The sequence below is a fragment of the Centruroides sculpturatus genome, unplaced genomic scaffold (assembly GCF_000671375.1).
Source record: "Centruroides sculpturatus isolate CEXI.00-Female unplaced genomic scaffold, Cexi_2.0 scaffold1429, whole genome shotgun sequence".
Lineage (NCBI taxonomy): Eukaryota > Metazoa > Arthropoda > Arachnida > Scorpiones > Buthidae > Centruroides > Centruroides sculpturatus.
In genome coordinates, this window is record NW_019385592.1 from 22,551 (window position 1) to 37,468 (window position 14,918).

General features: G+C 30.0%; 2 protein-coding genes and 1 long non-coding RNA gene across 3 annotated transcripts in view; all 3 read right to left on the minus strand.

The window, feature by feature from the left end:
• The window catches only part of LOC111640402, a 7,965-nt gene extending 4,788 nt beyond the window's left edge, over positions 1–3,177 (minus strand). The window contains exon 1 of the mRNA XM_023386410.1: positions 3,085–3,177. Within this exon, the coding sequence (XP_023242178.1) occupies positions 3,085–3,177 (93 nt within the window). The remainder of the gene's footprint in view (positions 1–3,084) is intronic.
• A 215-nt stretch (positions 3,178–3,392) lies between these two features.
• On the minus strand, positions 3,393–6,735 carry LOC111640400. The gene is made up of 8 exons (XM_023386409.1): positions 6,603–6,735; positions 6,373–6,523; positions 6,216–6,298; positions 5,977–6,075; positions 5,812–5,907; positions 5,670–5,745; positions 5,476–5,599; positions 3,393–3,511 (listed from the first exon to the last, which is right to left on the minus strand). The coding sequence occupies exons 1-8, from the start codon at positions 6,651–6,653 to the stop codon at positions 3,472–3,474; spliced, it is 720 nt and encodes a 239-aa protein (XP_023242177.1). The 5' UTR covers positions 6,654–6,735; the 3' UTR covers positions 3,393–3,471.
• Positions 6,736–7,365: 630 nt separating this feature from the next.
• LOC111640401 lies at positions 7,366–7,601 on the minus strand. Its single transcript, XR_002759268.1, has 2 exons — positions 7,492–7,601; positions 7,366–7,413 (listed from the first exon to the last, which is right to left on the minus strand). It is a non-coding gene; the product is annotated as an uncharacterized LOC111640401 (long non-coding RNA).
• Positions 7,602–14,918: the final 7,317 nt, after the last annotated feature.

The window sequence follows — 14,918 nt, forward strand, 5'->3', positions numbered from 1 at the left end:
GAGAGAGCGAAGGCACGTGCCTCTTCGCCCAGCCAATCGCAGCGCGAGGCAAAGACCGCACAAAGCCAGTGCGAGGCAGAGCGGAGCTTCCTGGTATCAGACGGCGCCAAGAGGTGGAAGGGAACGGAGTGGCCGAGTATTCCTGCGGTTATGTATGTATGCAGAAGTGGAGGGGCAGCGGAGGGCCATGGTGGGCTTTTGTATTTGCCGTATAAGACGCAGGCACTTTTTTCCTCCCGATTTTGGAGAGAAAAAGTGCGTCTTATACGGCGAAAAATACGGTAAATGGAAGAACCAGTACTGTAAGTACTAGCCACAATTAAGCCCATTACTGATAGGTCCGTTCGCAATGGGCCAGCATGTCTCGACCCGTGATTACACTTTTGAGATTACAAGTCTATCGATTTATCGGACTGCAAATCAAATTACATTTCAATATGTAGAATATGATATAAAATTTTATTATTGTTTGTTTGTGTTTTCCATATACATTTTTTGATTCTCGTTTCTCATGCCTGCCAGTGGCCGAGTAGACAAAAATCACTGAAAACTAATAGTTGGTCACGGGTCTGACCAACGGACTGGCCACGCGGAGTTTCCTGGGTTTTCTTCACGTGCCAAACACCTAAGTATCGACTAAGTTCCCCTAGAAAGTCCTCCTGGGAGGCACTCCCTTTAATGGATCGCTCATGTCAAGGGGAGTGCCTCCCTGAAAGATTGTGTTGCGCTGCCCCGTGCTTATCAATTCCGAAGGTCATTGTGTCGCATTGCCTTATTCCATCAATCCTACTCAGTGGCGTAGCATAGTGAGGGCGGCCCGCCCCGGGCGGTTCTTTTTAGGGGGCGGCAAAATTTCACAATAAATAATATCTTGTAAGAATTTGAACCATTTCATTTTATATTTTTGTCGCACCTACGATTCGGACCGATTGAAATGAGCACGGAATTTTTCATTACGTATTCTGTGACAAAACTGAATTTTAGTCTTTTAAATTGAGATACCTAAATAAGTGGGCGGCGAAATTTTTCTCCACCCCGGGCGGCTGACACCCACGCTACGCCACTGCGATTATTATAAATAATAAAGCTGTAAACGACATTCGATTATTTGTTTTTCACTAGACTCGCTATAAATCATCCATCAAGTAAATATGTTTAGGATCCTCTCGAAAGTATGTTGAATATGGAGCGAGTCAGAGAGACACAGGTTATTCATGCCCGGCATAAGGGTTATTTTGGGGTCGCTCTGGGAGACCCAGGATAGAATCCGGACGAGTCAAGGAATCCCCAGGAATTTTTCGGATGTGGTCCGTTCGGATATGTCGGGCCCCGGCCCTCACCACCCGGTCGCCCCATTGTGGGCCTGGCCGAACCCATAATGGGCCTGCTATAAGAGGCCTTCTTAGTGCCCACAAGGCGGAGAGAGTATAAAAAAAAAGTATGGTCCGTGGGGCCAGTGACAGACCGTGAGCGCTTGATAAGTAATCCGCGGGTTAGTTTAATCTAATCATTCTTCTAAGTCAAAATTATTTGTTGTTTAACCAGAGGAAAAGATTATTTTATGTACCACTTTGTAATGTTTGTTCATTCTAATTTACATGTATAGCAAAATGATAATGCATATTCTTCAGTGGTATTTTATTACTTCGATATCCGACATGTTTATCCAATCTATTTTTGAGTAAAAAACGTCAGAGTAAACAAAGCGCACAAAATCTATATTTTTAATACATTTTTGAACTGAGAGAACAATTTTCCAAGTATGTATTAAAAAAAAAAGAAAAAATGATTTATAATAATGAAATGTTTGGCATAGCAGAATTAGGAGGAAAATATTCGAAGTAGAAAGACTAAAAATTTCAAGGTGACTTGCAATCTTAGATTCGTACAATTCATTAGTAATTTACATCATCTTTCTTTCAAAAATTATCAAAATATCGATTATGGAATTCAAAAGTTGCATATATATCTCTGTCTGGCGAAATAGAGAAAGTTAAATTACAAATAATACATAAAGAACAAAAAAAGTCATGTTCAGAATTTTATCATTTATAAATGTTGACTCATGTCTAAAAAACAAACGTAATTGTTATTTATCCGAGTTTCAAAACTTGCTAATTCATTCAAAGAATTCGCATTGCATCATAATGGAGTGAGTAACTATATTTTGTGTCAGTCTGTTTGCAAAATATTTATTATCCAAGAAAGTTTCAGACATTTCTTATTCCGTTTATCTTCTAGTTTATAGACATTAAATGAAAATTGTGAGAATGCGAGTCACAATAAAGAAATACAACCAAGTCCACATTACAGACAATTGAAACAATTCACGTTGCTTCTCGTAGACTTTTGACACACTTAAGTTTCTAAATTATTCAGAAGGGGAAATGGATGAAAATTGGAAGTTTGTTCCAAAAATCAACCACATCAGGTGCCATTATATTTCAAAATTTAAAAAAATGGACTTTTTTAAACTATATGCTTCAATTATTTTTCTATTGGCTCACGAATGAAAACAATACTGTATTGCGTCGAAAAGAGTATATGCACGATGATAAAGCTTCATTTATCTGGAGCAGAGGGAGTTTCGTGAAGTGTATTGATAAGAGATTTTCTCTCTACATTTATATAAAACAAAAGTTATCAATAAAATTAAAGTTTTTAGTGTATAATAGCACTCAGTGTTCAAAGTGTAATTATATTCTATAGGAGAAAAATGAATGATTTCTTTGTGGATTTTTGTAAGAATTTCATGAAAAATTAGTGATAAAATATTTAATTATAAAAACTTGCCGAGTTTTTAAAAATATTTCTCGTTTTACTAAATTATATAGAAACTAACGAATACGCTTATTATTTCGCACATAAAATCAACATGGTGTGGAAATGATGGCACAGTCATGTAGAGTTTTTATAATCTGTGAAAATGTAAAAATATTTCTTTCGTTAATTAAAAAAAAACTAATCAAATTTAGAATTGAATAGCTTTACGTCAGAAAATCTTATTGGGCGTTTAGGTTACAGAGTATAATCAAAAATTGAAAATTATTCAACACTATTTGAAACACATTTGAAAAAAGTTACCTTACAGCCTTTTTTGAGTAATGCTTCACAAGTAGCTTTTCCTATTCCCTGAGCGCCTCCAGTAACTAAAGCTACTCCTTGTTTTATATCCATGTCGCCTTGACCCTGCAGCTAAAGTTCATTTAACTACAGATGCCAAGTCTAGTTTATTAATAGATAATTTCGCAATATCAACGTCGGTTGTAATTGGCCACAGATTAACATAAATATAGATTTGTAGTGTATATGTGTATAATTATCGTCTATGACATGACTGGTTTCGAAGTGTATTTCTATTGAAAATATTTAGAAAATAAAGTCAAAAATCTGTTAAATATTTTATACTGAATTTAGCAATTTATTTGAAAAATTACAAAATTTCATATTATAATTTTCAAATACATAAACTTAAGGATTTTCACCATTATTCACTTCCTCTTTCGGCTTTCTAGAAAAATAAATAAAATTATTACTACTTGTAAATTTTTAGGTAATTTTTGTCACGAGATGATACGAAGTTCTTTTTCGTAAATTGATATTTTCATTCGTTTGTCTTATTTGGGAGAAGTTAAACAGTTAAATGTGCTCATTAAAAAATTCCTGAATTATTTTATCTAAAATATTCAGTTCATCATTCAATGTAAGAAAAAATTGTTTGCATACAACGAACTGTAGACAAGCGGTTGGCCTACTGTTCTGGTGGTAAGTAAACAAATTTCCAGGAATTTTTCGAGGGTTATCTGTCCCGGATGTGCCGAACCCTGTTCCTCACCACCGGCTGCCCCCATTTGTGGGCTTGGCCAAAATCACAACAAACATAACTTAAAAAAAGGTCCTCAGTGCCCACACGGTGAACAATCAACCCTCTAGAACTGCATGATGCAAGTTAATACTGTATTTGCGATATGATAAACTTGTTTAAGATATACGAACAGTTTCTATGCCGTTATTATGAGAAAAGACTTCAGAAAATGTAGTTTAAATAAGACTTAAATATCTCGAATAATAAATTTATTCAAGTATATTTTCAATGTTTTTGCTTCCTGGAACGAAATTGAGGAATGACCTGAAATTTAAATTAATCATTTTGACTGGATCGCGAGCTAAAAATCTTGAGATTAAATTTTAAAATTGCAATTTCCAAAATTTATATAAAAATTATTTTTATCTGGCAACGTGATAGTTCTCGGAGTTTCATGTCCTTTCGCGAGTTTGACCGATATCCCTACGTATATGTATAACCTATCAAATTTTAGTATTTTATTGAATCTGAAGGTTAGTGAACGAATTTAGAGGTTACTTTTTAAAGTTTTGAATGAGCAGTAAAAATTTTAAATAAAAAAATTGGAATAATTTTTATCAGTATCCTACCTAATACAATGTTTAACAATTTTAGTTCTTTCATCACATAAAAAACTAAAAATAAGGTTTTAGTTAATTATTAATTAATACGCTACAATAGGTTTATTGCAGAGTATATATGTTGGATATACCGACATATCCAAATGAAAAGAATTTGATAATGAAGATTCATCATGCAAAGTTAACTGTATGCTAAATGAATATGCTATGTAGAGAAAATTTCAACTACAGTACTCGATAAAAGAATCTTTAAAAAAATAGAACCAAATTTTTGGATATGGCACTGCAAAGCATAGGAGAAACAAAAAAACTTCAAAACAAAATAGCCTATCTCGTGAAACATTAGTCCTGTACATACAGTACTTTTTTAAAATTTTTAGTTTTGCTTAGAGATGTTTACAACCGAAAAGAATGCAAATGGTTTCTAACAGAAAATATTACTTTTAAGATGTATTTTCACGCAAGATGCAGGAAAATGTCTGTGTTTTAGGTTTTAACCTTATCGCACGAAAATAATTGTTATTATAGTGTATTATAGAACCGACAATACAGTAGAGCCTCGATTATCCGACCCCCGATTAACCGACCGTCCTAGTCGGCAAATTTCAAATGTCCGCTAATGATGTGGCGCTACAATATTTGGATATGTCTTGGCTACTTTAATATTATTTTTACGTGTTTTAGCTGGCAACACTCATTCGACTGTGAAAGGGAGCCAGTATTTAAACGAGGCTTAATTTTTTAATTTTTAACGATACAATAGCGACGATTATTATTTTAAAAAAATTTTGTTAGGCTTAACATCGATGAAAATTCAACGCGAAGTAGGTTAATAGTGATATACTAATATACTAATTACATGGGATATAATAATATGCTACACTAATAATGGATTTTTTCATACTTTTCGGTTATCCGACTTTTCAATTATCCGACCAACCCCAGTCCCCAATTGGGTCGGATAATCGAGGCTCTACTGTACTGACGATCTCATCTCAATAGAAATAAGTGTTTTTTGATAGATAACAGGAATAAGAAAGCAATTCTTACTCTTCTTTAACGAAGACTGGTTGTTGTACAACTATGCTATGTTCATGCATATGATGTTCCTCTCCCACGTATTGACGATGAGTCTGAGGTTGATGTTCATTAATAGGAGATTCCTCAAAATATTCTTGAAACATCAAAAAAAAAATCAACACGACTGATAAATTTTCACTAAAAATATGACTTAAAATATATACCTCTAATCTGTTTTTGACAATATTTTCTTGCTGCCATTTGCCAACATCTCCGGCAAACGTAATGAACGAGAAATGCCTGCAATAAAGAAATTATTATTTATACAATACATATAAAATCGTTGCTGATAAATAAAATTCTTACATTCAAAAATACAAATAAAAGACAGCATCTAGAAAAGAAAACAGCAAGTAGTATCGGTGCAGGATTGTCATCTACAGAGTTATTTTCCAAGAAAGCCTAAAAATATATGTACAGTACATAGTTATGCTTTTAAATTATCAACTTGTTATGAAAGTTCTTACTTACTCCTAAACGTAAGGTAAAATAAATCGAAGCTAGAATATCAGTCAAAATCATCATAAGAGTGACAGGTATCCATTGTGAAAGCATTACTTTAGAATAAATCTAAATAAAATAATATAACTTTACAAATTGAACATAATTTATTAGGTTATTTCTATATACTATACTAAAATTACTTTAATTAAATTGTTTTAATAAGTGAATTAATTTATTAATTTTACAATTCATGTAAATAAAATTACCATGTTTCCAATTAGTAGCATTACGGACGATATCAACCAAAAACTATGTAAAATAGTAGAGAAGATTATCAAACTGTATACACCTAAAAAACAAAACATAAGTAATCTAATTTGCATTTTTCTCTGTTTTAAGTCTTATTTTAAGTACTAAAATTACCTTTTCTTTCTGGTATATTTCTGAAATGATTAATAAATTCATTATGTTCGAATGTATGATTTCTTTGCATCCATTCTCGATCTTCGACGTGAATTTTGTTAAATAAAATCAAAATCCAAATATTCCAACTCAAACCTCCGATGGCCTCCAGCTAAGTACGAGGTATATTATTGATATTTTTAATTTATAATTTTTTAATATAAAATTACTTTAAGATAACTATAACTTACAATACCAAAAATTCCGGCAATGTTAGCGCTATAGTATAAGGTGCAGAACATTTTTACGAATTTCTGAAGTAATTGATCTCTTCCACCCTCTTCGGACTCGTCAAGAGCATTTGCATATCTTTTGCTGACATCACTGATATTAAAATAATTAAATATTCTTTATAAATATAATTTTTTACTATAAAATAATTTTTATTACTTTATTCTAAGCTTTGAAATGGACTCAGAAAGTTTAAGGCAAATTTATTTAAGAATTTTTTAAAAGCTAAAAAAAAATATCCTGCTACTTTTCTTCGAGTATAACTTACTTTGTGAATAAAATTAGCTTGTAATTTATTTGATAAAATTTTAAATACTTCTGAATTTAAGAAATTGTGAAGCTGAACAAATGCAAAATATTCGGAAAACATATTTAATTTCAGAATACAGTACTGTATATCCCCGCTTTTACGACCTAATCGCTCGCTGAAAGACAATGAAGCGAGGTGTCTTATTTCTAGAAATTCAGTGCTATAAACAAAGGGCTTTTACGTCCATTTAGTCCCGAACAAAGGCTTCGTTCAGAAAGAAATAGAACATTTAATTTCTTATAATAAAAAGTATGACGGCCGGATGGCCAAGCGGGTCTATCTCTCTGAAGGATCCGGGAACAAATCCGGACAGGTCGAAAAACCTCCAGATTTTCAGTATATTATTATTACTAAATTATATTATGTACTAATAACAGTATTAAAATATTTNAACCTCCACTTCCTCCATTATGTTTTCCCATATATTGATACGCAATAAAGCAGCCATTTATAACTCCATTCTAAATGTTTTACGAATTATCAATGATAAAAATGCAAAAATATAATTAATATATTATTAGCAAAATATTCAAACAAACCAGGTTAACGTCTACGACTTTTCCTTCTCCAATTCCTGCATTATTTATCAAAATATTCACATTTCCAAACGTTTCTTTAGTTTTCTGGTAAGTGGCTACAGTTAAAACGCATAAAACGAAGGTTAATATTAGTCAGCCAAAACAAATCTGTGTTGACGGCAGAAGGACACAGACACATAAATGTAATTCCACTTTTTTCATAATGAAGCTTATGCTGCAAATAAAAATAGTAATATAATTTTTAAATTTTTGTTATAAAATATTAAATAATTAAAACTTATACATTGTTTCTATCACATACTTTTTAATTATTGATAAAATTACGTACAGTCTATTCCTGCGAGGAAGATAAGGGTTACATATTACAACATGATTAACACACTTCTACTAATAGTTTCGGTGGCGTAACTTCTGGTTTGGCTTGTTCGTATAAAGACAACACGACACGTGGGCGATGCCAAGTAGGATGCCTCCAGGGAGACTCCTATTTAGGTGTTATAAATGTTAAGAAAACCCGGAAAACTCCATGTGGCCAACCCGTCGTCCAGGCGCGATCTCAAGACCTACCAGTGGTTTTTATCCACTCGGCCATTGGTGAAAGTGTAACTTGTGTCATTTGTTATAATAAAAGTCCTTTATCAATATCTTTTTTGTGTTTACTTCATGAGTACGAGCTTCTTATCACTCATCCAACAGTGTCTCCGNGTTTGCAGAAGGTAAATCAATAAATCATTTCTGAATGAATTTAACAAATAATTAATATTATTTACAAAAACCAATAATCATGAAAACATTTATTTGGGTTATGGCCTACACTACCAAATGGGATGTGGTTCATTTTTTATTTTACAATTAAATATTCATAAATATTCACTGTTTATACAAATTTAATGGCTTTAGAGTGCATATAATCAAAACTAAATGGTGCATTCTCTTATGTAATAATAATAATAATAAATTTTTTGAGTTTAAAAAATAATTAATTCATTAGACAGGATATTTATTCATTTAACATGTTTTAGTTGCCATTCCCAGAGTTATAGACCTAGCCTGTACCAGCAAAAAAGTCAAAGGGACCATACCTGTATGCGTGACCTTTTGCAAGATATTTGCCTACAAAGGTCAATTTTTACCATGAACTGCCAATTCTCCTTGCGGAACATCGGTCAAGACTCACTATACTCACTTTGACTGATGCTCTGACTGTTTGCTGTCACTTGCACCTCAGCACCTGTGTGGGGGAAGTTTTATACCTAAGACTATACTCCATGAACAGTTGTGCGGGCTACTCAAAGCCGGCATAGTTGTATGGGCTAAATAGTTAAATGTAATCCTAGCAGAGCAACTCTGGGACTATATCTTGCCGAGAGTCACATGTAGAAGTATGGTTCTTTTGACTTTTTTATTCTTATGGATATGGTCTACAACTGTGATAATATCCTAACCATCTCATTTAGAGATGTAATTGCATTCTTAAGTCTTCATTCTCAGCATGTTGTTATTGAACAACATTTATTATTGCCTTAATTCATTATTAATCACAATAATGAAATGTTGCCTCAAATTTATTATAGATATTTCAAATTTTCCATATGTAGATTTGGATTAACAGGAGTAAATTGAAAATATTATTCTGAACATTTTAGTAAAGATCTCTTAGATTATACAAAACTATTAGGGAAAAACAAATTTGCCTAAAAAAACCATATGGCTGAAATGGTTAAAGCATTGGCTTACCATTCAATGTAATAAAATGTAAATTGTACATTCACATGTAGATGAGGAATAGATCCAAATGTTTCTTTGGCAGCAACATCTTTTGTTTAAAAAAATAAAGCTGGTTCAAAATATCTTGAAATTATGTTAAAACATTCAAAAAAAAAGATAAAAACCTTTCTTTGCAAAGGTTTTTTTATTTTGTATATTTTCATTTTTTCAAGTTGTTGGCATTAAATAAAAATAAAAGAGATCATTGTTATTCTCTTCTGGAATGCCAAATTGTTTTGTAATCTATTAAATTATATTGGTGTTGGAAAGACTGGAAACAAAACAGTTAAATTTATTGCATAAGAAACTCAAACTTTCCAGTTCTTTGGTTGCATTCTAAGAGAATAACAGAGATTTAGATGGCTTAGTTATCTAGCTAGTTAACTTTTGTGCCTCCTCATGTTGGGATTGGTTATCCAAAAGTACTAGAAAAACTATTGAGATGTAAGCAAGACTCAATAAAACAAAAGTTTTTTGTTACTACTACTAAATCAGTTTTAAAATGTTTAATATACTGTACTGTATGTTGATACCTTTTTAGATTAAAAGAATTAAAAATAAAATATATTTTGAATTATTAACATGCAGTTATTATTTCTCATCATTAAGTAATGAAGATATTTTTGATAAATTTGTCAACAACTATAAAAAAAAAAATGAGTGTGTTCAACTGTTCAATATTTATTTAAATTTTAAATATAAAATGATGCATATTGACTTAAATACAAACCATTTTAACTGTTACAAATATCATCTAATTCAAAAATTTCAAAAATTAGATTTAAAGAGAAATTACAGCATGTAAATGAATTGCTCTAATATTTAAATACAGATACACACTACAACTTTTCTAAAATTTTCCTTTAATAGACACCAAATAATTTTTCCAGTCATCTTCAATGATCACCAGCAGACTGTTCTACAGGATTAAATGTTTTAAATTATAAAGAAACATTATAGGAATTAGTGAAATTTTGCTCAGTTTGGAAAGGTTGTATGTATTTGTATTTAAAGAGAAATTAATACAAATCATGAAAAATTGTTTTAATTAGATAAGTAATTTTTCCTAATCTTTAGAAGATTAAAAACAAATGTATATCCAGTTAGAATAATTTATTCTTTCATATATTATATTTTTCTTCCTCTCAATTTATTTTAATGTGCTTTATTTATTTATTTATTTAATTTTTCTAACTTAATGATAAGTCTAAAGTGTTCAATTTGTTCTCTAGTGTTTCAAATTAATATGTATTTATTTTTGTGGGTTTAAGATAGCAAAGGATATTTTTAAAATTCAAATTCTTTTGTGAAGGTTTATAAAACTGTAAAGTTTTTTGACTTTGCAGTTGTTACAGAGGTATTTAAGAAATAAATATTTTGGAGATAAATTTTAATTTGACTTTTTTTTTAACAGTATAGATTTTGAATAATAACTGGTGATATTTTGTTAAATTAAAATTGTTATTAAAAAAAATTGAACTTTTTATAGTTTTTTTCAGTTTTTAGGAGTAAATTGAAGATATGCTGAACATTTTAGTAAAGATCTCAGATTCTGCAAAACTATTAGGCAAAAACAAATTTGCCTAAAAAGCCATATGGCTGAAGTGGTTGGGCTGCAATTTGAAAAAATTGTAGGCCTATAAATTTCCACTGTCATGTGTTCATCTGTCTTTCCTTACTCTTGAGAACAGAGTTAGATAGACGAAATATGAGACCAGATATGGAAACCTTATGGGCAGAAGGTCCTGATTAATTATATATAAACTTCTAATGCAAACTGGAAGTAATGTTATTTAATTTCAAAAATTTTTCCCTGAAGGTTAACGTTATATAGATGACTAGCATGACTATATTATTAAAGGAAAAAATATGTTTTATGGGGGAAGACACTATTAATTTGAGGTGGAGAGCATATATTTTAAATGATTTTAAAAATATGATTAAAAATTACAGCCCGGCATTGTAATGATTTCATTAAAGCACTGTCTTACCATTCAGATTGAATGTAGGCATGCAACTTCAAGAATTTTTTGGGAATGGTCTACCATGGAATTTTATTGGAATCCTTTCTTCACCATCTGGTTGCCTTTATTATGTGCTGGCCAAATTGCTGATGGGTAAAAAACTCGTGTGTTCACAGGGCAGAAAAGGTAGATAAAAATTTAAAAATGTAGAATTATCAGTGCACATGATTTTCTTTGAAATGTTACAAAGTACTAAATTAAAAGTACAAAGAAAGTATTTTCAAAGTATTTAAAAATTTGAGACCTTCACATCATTTTTTATTTTAAAAAATCTTTTAAATAAAAATCTTTAAGTTCTGATCCAATATTACATTATAACATCTCAAATACTATTTTGATATGACCTCTTTCTCAGAATTGCACTTGATCAAGATGTTGTTATGTTGCCTTTTGGATTATTTCTCAATCACTGAATTAGTTCATTGGCAATTCTTAGCAAACAATTTGTATTTTTGAACAGTTTCAAAAATCAAAATATTAGCGATAAGAAACAGAAATAAACACAGAGCTTATTTTCTATGATATACATTAATTCCAGCTGCAAATTCAATAAGTTTTATGTGAGTTGAATTGACTAAACTTATTTGGTTTATTTAATTTGATGATATATGATTGTAAATGTAAAGACTATTTTTCAATTAATTAATGGAATTTGAGTAATGAATGAAGAATTATATATATAAACACATAATTCCTGAAAGGAATAATTGAAATATTCACTGATTATTTTGAGTCTGATATTACTATTCTATATCTTAAAAGCTATTTCATGAATCTTGACCAAGTTGCTATGATGCAGTCAGCTTCCAGCCAGCATTCATGGAATGATCTGTACAAAACAGTATTTAAATATTAATAAGAGAATAAATGGCCTATTAGGATAAAATCAATAAAACAGTGTATTTTAAGCTGTTAAGGCTGAACATACATAATTTACCTAATTTTACATAAACAGTTCTTAATTTATGAATAATCATCAGTAATAAATGGTTACTATTATTAAAAATTTATTTTATTTTCAAATTGCCAATACCTCCAACATATATTGGCAGGGAATGATAAATAAATTTGTGATTCCTAACATGATTGATTGAATTATTTTATTGACATAATCGATCAATCAAATCTTCAAGTCAATTAATTGAATTGAAGATTTGAAATTTTTATTTTATTATTGATATATGAAAATTCTTTTCATTATAAATATAAAATATAATTAATCAAGAGTGACATTTCTTTAATGTAGATATATAAATATTTCAGGCTCAACTTTCTACATTTAGAAATATGTCGTACGGGAAAAAAGTGGTGAGTAGTTGAAGATTTTAATTATATTATATTACATTTTGTACTTTGTTTTAGTAGTCTATACATACCAAAAATAGAATTTAATTATTAGGAAATAAAATTGTTTTTCACTTTACATGTTTAGTACATACTTATATTGACATGGAAATGATTAACATGTTAGTGTCAGTCTACACTAATATAGCAGCATGGCTCTATAATAATGAAGATTGCAGAATTATGCTATGGTTGCTGTCCTCCACTGTATTAGATATCAAACTATAGACATACTTTTGACTTACTTGTTAGCAACACAACTTCAAAGTTGCATGATGATCAAATGAGGTTTACCATTGATGTTTGATGTCAACACCACATTGTGCTAAGTTATTCTTTCCAGAGTTTGACTTTAAATTGGACAAAATGTCTTTATCAGCCCAAGCAATATCTATCAATCTTGAAATTCCATGCAGCCATTGGACTGTAAATTGGCCTTTACTCATTTGAAGACCTTTATATTTATGAAAATATCTATATTTAAATGCAGTAAAATTTCAATTTAACAGGCAAAATTTCCAGTCTAAATGCCATATGTAAAAATTAACACCCATTAATTTTAAAATGCATTTTATATGTAATTATATTAGCATATTCTTACATTTTTTCAAATCCAAGAATCACCTACCACTCTTAACATTGTGCTGTAATGTAATCATCATCCAAAGACAAATAAATAGGAAATTTTTTTTGTGTTTTTGTCAAATATAAATTTTTTTTTTTAAGAACATTATTTATATGCTTAGTGAAATACAATTAAAGTGTATTTTTCAAAAAAATGTTTGTTTATTTCGATTTAGATGTTGCACTCATTTTTAGTCTCAGAACTGTAAACAATAATACATATAGAAAACTTTTCTGTGAAATTAAACTTCTCATACATTTATACATACATAATTTTAATTATACAATTTTTTTAATGCAAGCATTTGGATCGGAAAACTTACTTTATCACATAATGGACTTCGGGTTTAATGGATACCCTCTTGCTCAAATTAGTCCATTAAATTGGAATTTTACTGTACTTATATAGTTACATTAAAAATTTTCTCCTTGTAATTAGTACCTTCTGAAATAGTAAAAGTTTAATATTTGTTTATTTTTCAATTAAAAATGTATTTTCTTAAGAAATGTTTTTATCATTATTAGCATGACATGTTATTTAATATGTTGATTTGTTGAAGGAAATGAAGAAAATTATTCAAATTTATGCTATTTTTGATTTTTACTACTGTTGTTGTTTTATAATATTAATATCTGTAAAAAAATATATACTGTCATGTATGTACACTGGCAAAATATAAAGGAGTAAAATATTTAGAACATATCACCATGTATTTTGTAACTTTTTTGATACATCTTTGTAATCAAGTCTGTTCTATTCATTTAAAGAACAGGTAAATGTTTTGAATAGTCATCTGTTTTTAGGTGGAAATAGATGAAAACTTGTATTAGATTTCTGTGTGGCTTCAGAATTACAATGTGGTATGCCACAGAAAGCTTTGCTTTCTTTCTGTTACAACTTATCTTAATATTTTACTGCTAAAACAACATAAATGTGTAGAAATTTAAGTCATTTTGACTTTAGAAAGCTTGTTTACATAATTAAATAGTTGAGTAATTGTAACTTTCTGATTTTACTATTATTATTAGTTTGTTTTGAATACATTGTAACTTTATAAATTTATTGAAAAACATTGGACACTATCAATGTGTTTCAATTAATTCATTTGTAAAGATAGATTAAAACCATATATAAATACATGTACTTTGATCCAAACAACCCAGATAAAATAGTTATTTTAAAACATCAAATCAATGGCTTGATCAGATCAGTCCAAATTTGTATTAAACACTAGCATCCCCCGCACGGCCTCGCCCGCTCTTATATACATATAGAACTTAGAATAGTTGAACTAATTGTTCATTAATTATTTTTGGGTGATCAATGTGTAGTATTGCAGTAGAATATTGCAAAATATAAAAAAATAAAATCATAAAACTTCTGAATAAGTTATATTGATGTGAAACCTAAAAGATTCCTTGCTACACGCATTCGATTCTGAGCCGAACGAATCCGTTGCTCTTCCAGTCTTTGAGATCGCTCTGCTGTAGATTCACATTGTCTACAATTATGAACAATAATAGCTCTAGAACTTTTTCTTCCTATTTGTGCTTTTGCAGCTCTTGGCATTATTTATCAATCAATCTGAAAAATATTCACTTGAGATAAATCCAATAACTATTTTGAATATTTTGTACAATTACCTGCAGAAATTAATGCGTAATGAT

Coding starts and splice junctions, on each gene's coding strand:
- LOC111640400 (XM_023386409.1), bottom strand. CDS start 6,653: ATGTTCTGCACCTTATACTATAGCGCTAACATTGCCGGAATTTTTGGT. Junction 6,524..6,602: donor TTGCCGGAATTTTTGGTATT/GTAAGTTATAGT, acceptor CCTCGTACTTAG/CTGGAGGCCATCGGAGGTTT. Junction 5,746..5,811: donor TTTTATTTGTATTTTTGAAT/GTAAGAATTTTA, acceptor TCTTTATTGCAG/GCATTTCTCGTTCATTACGT.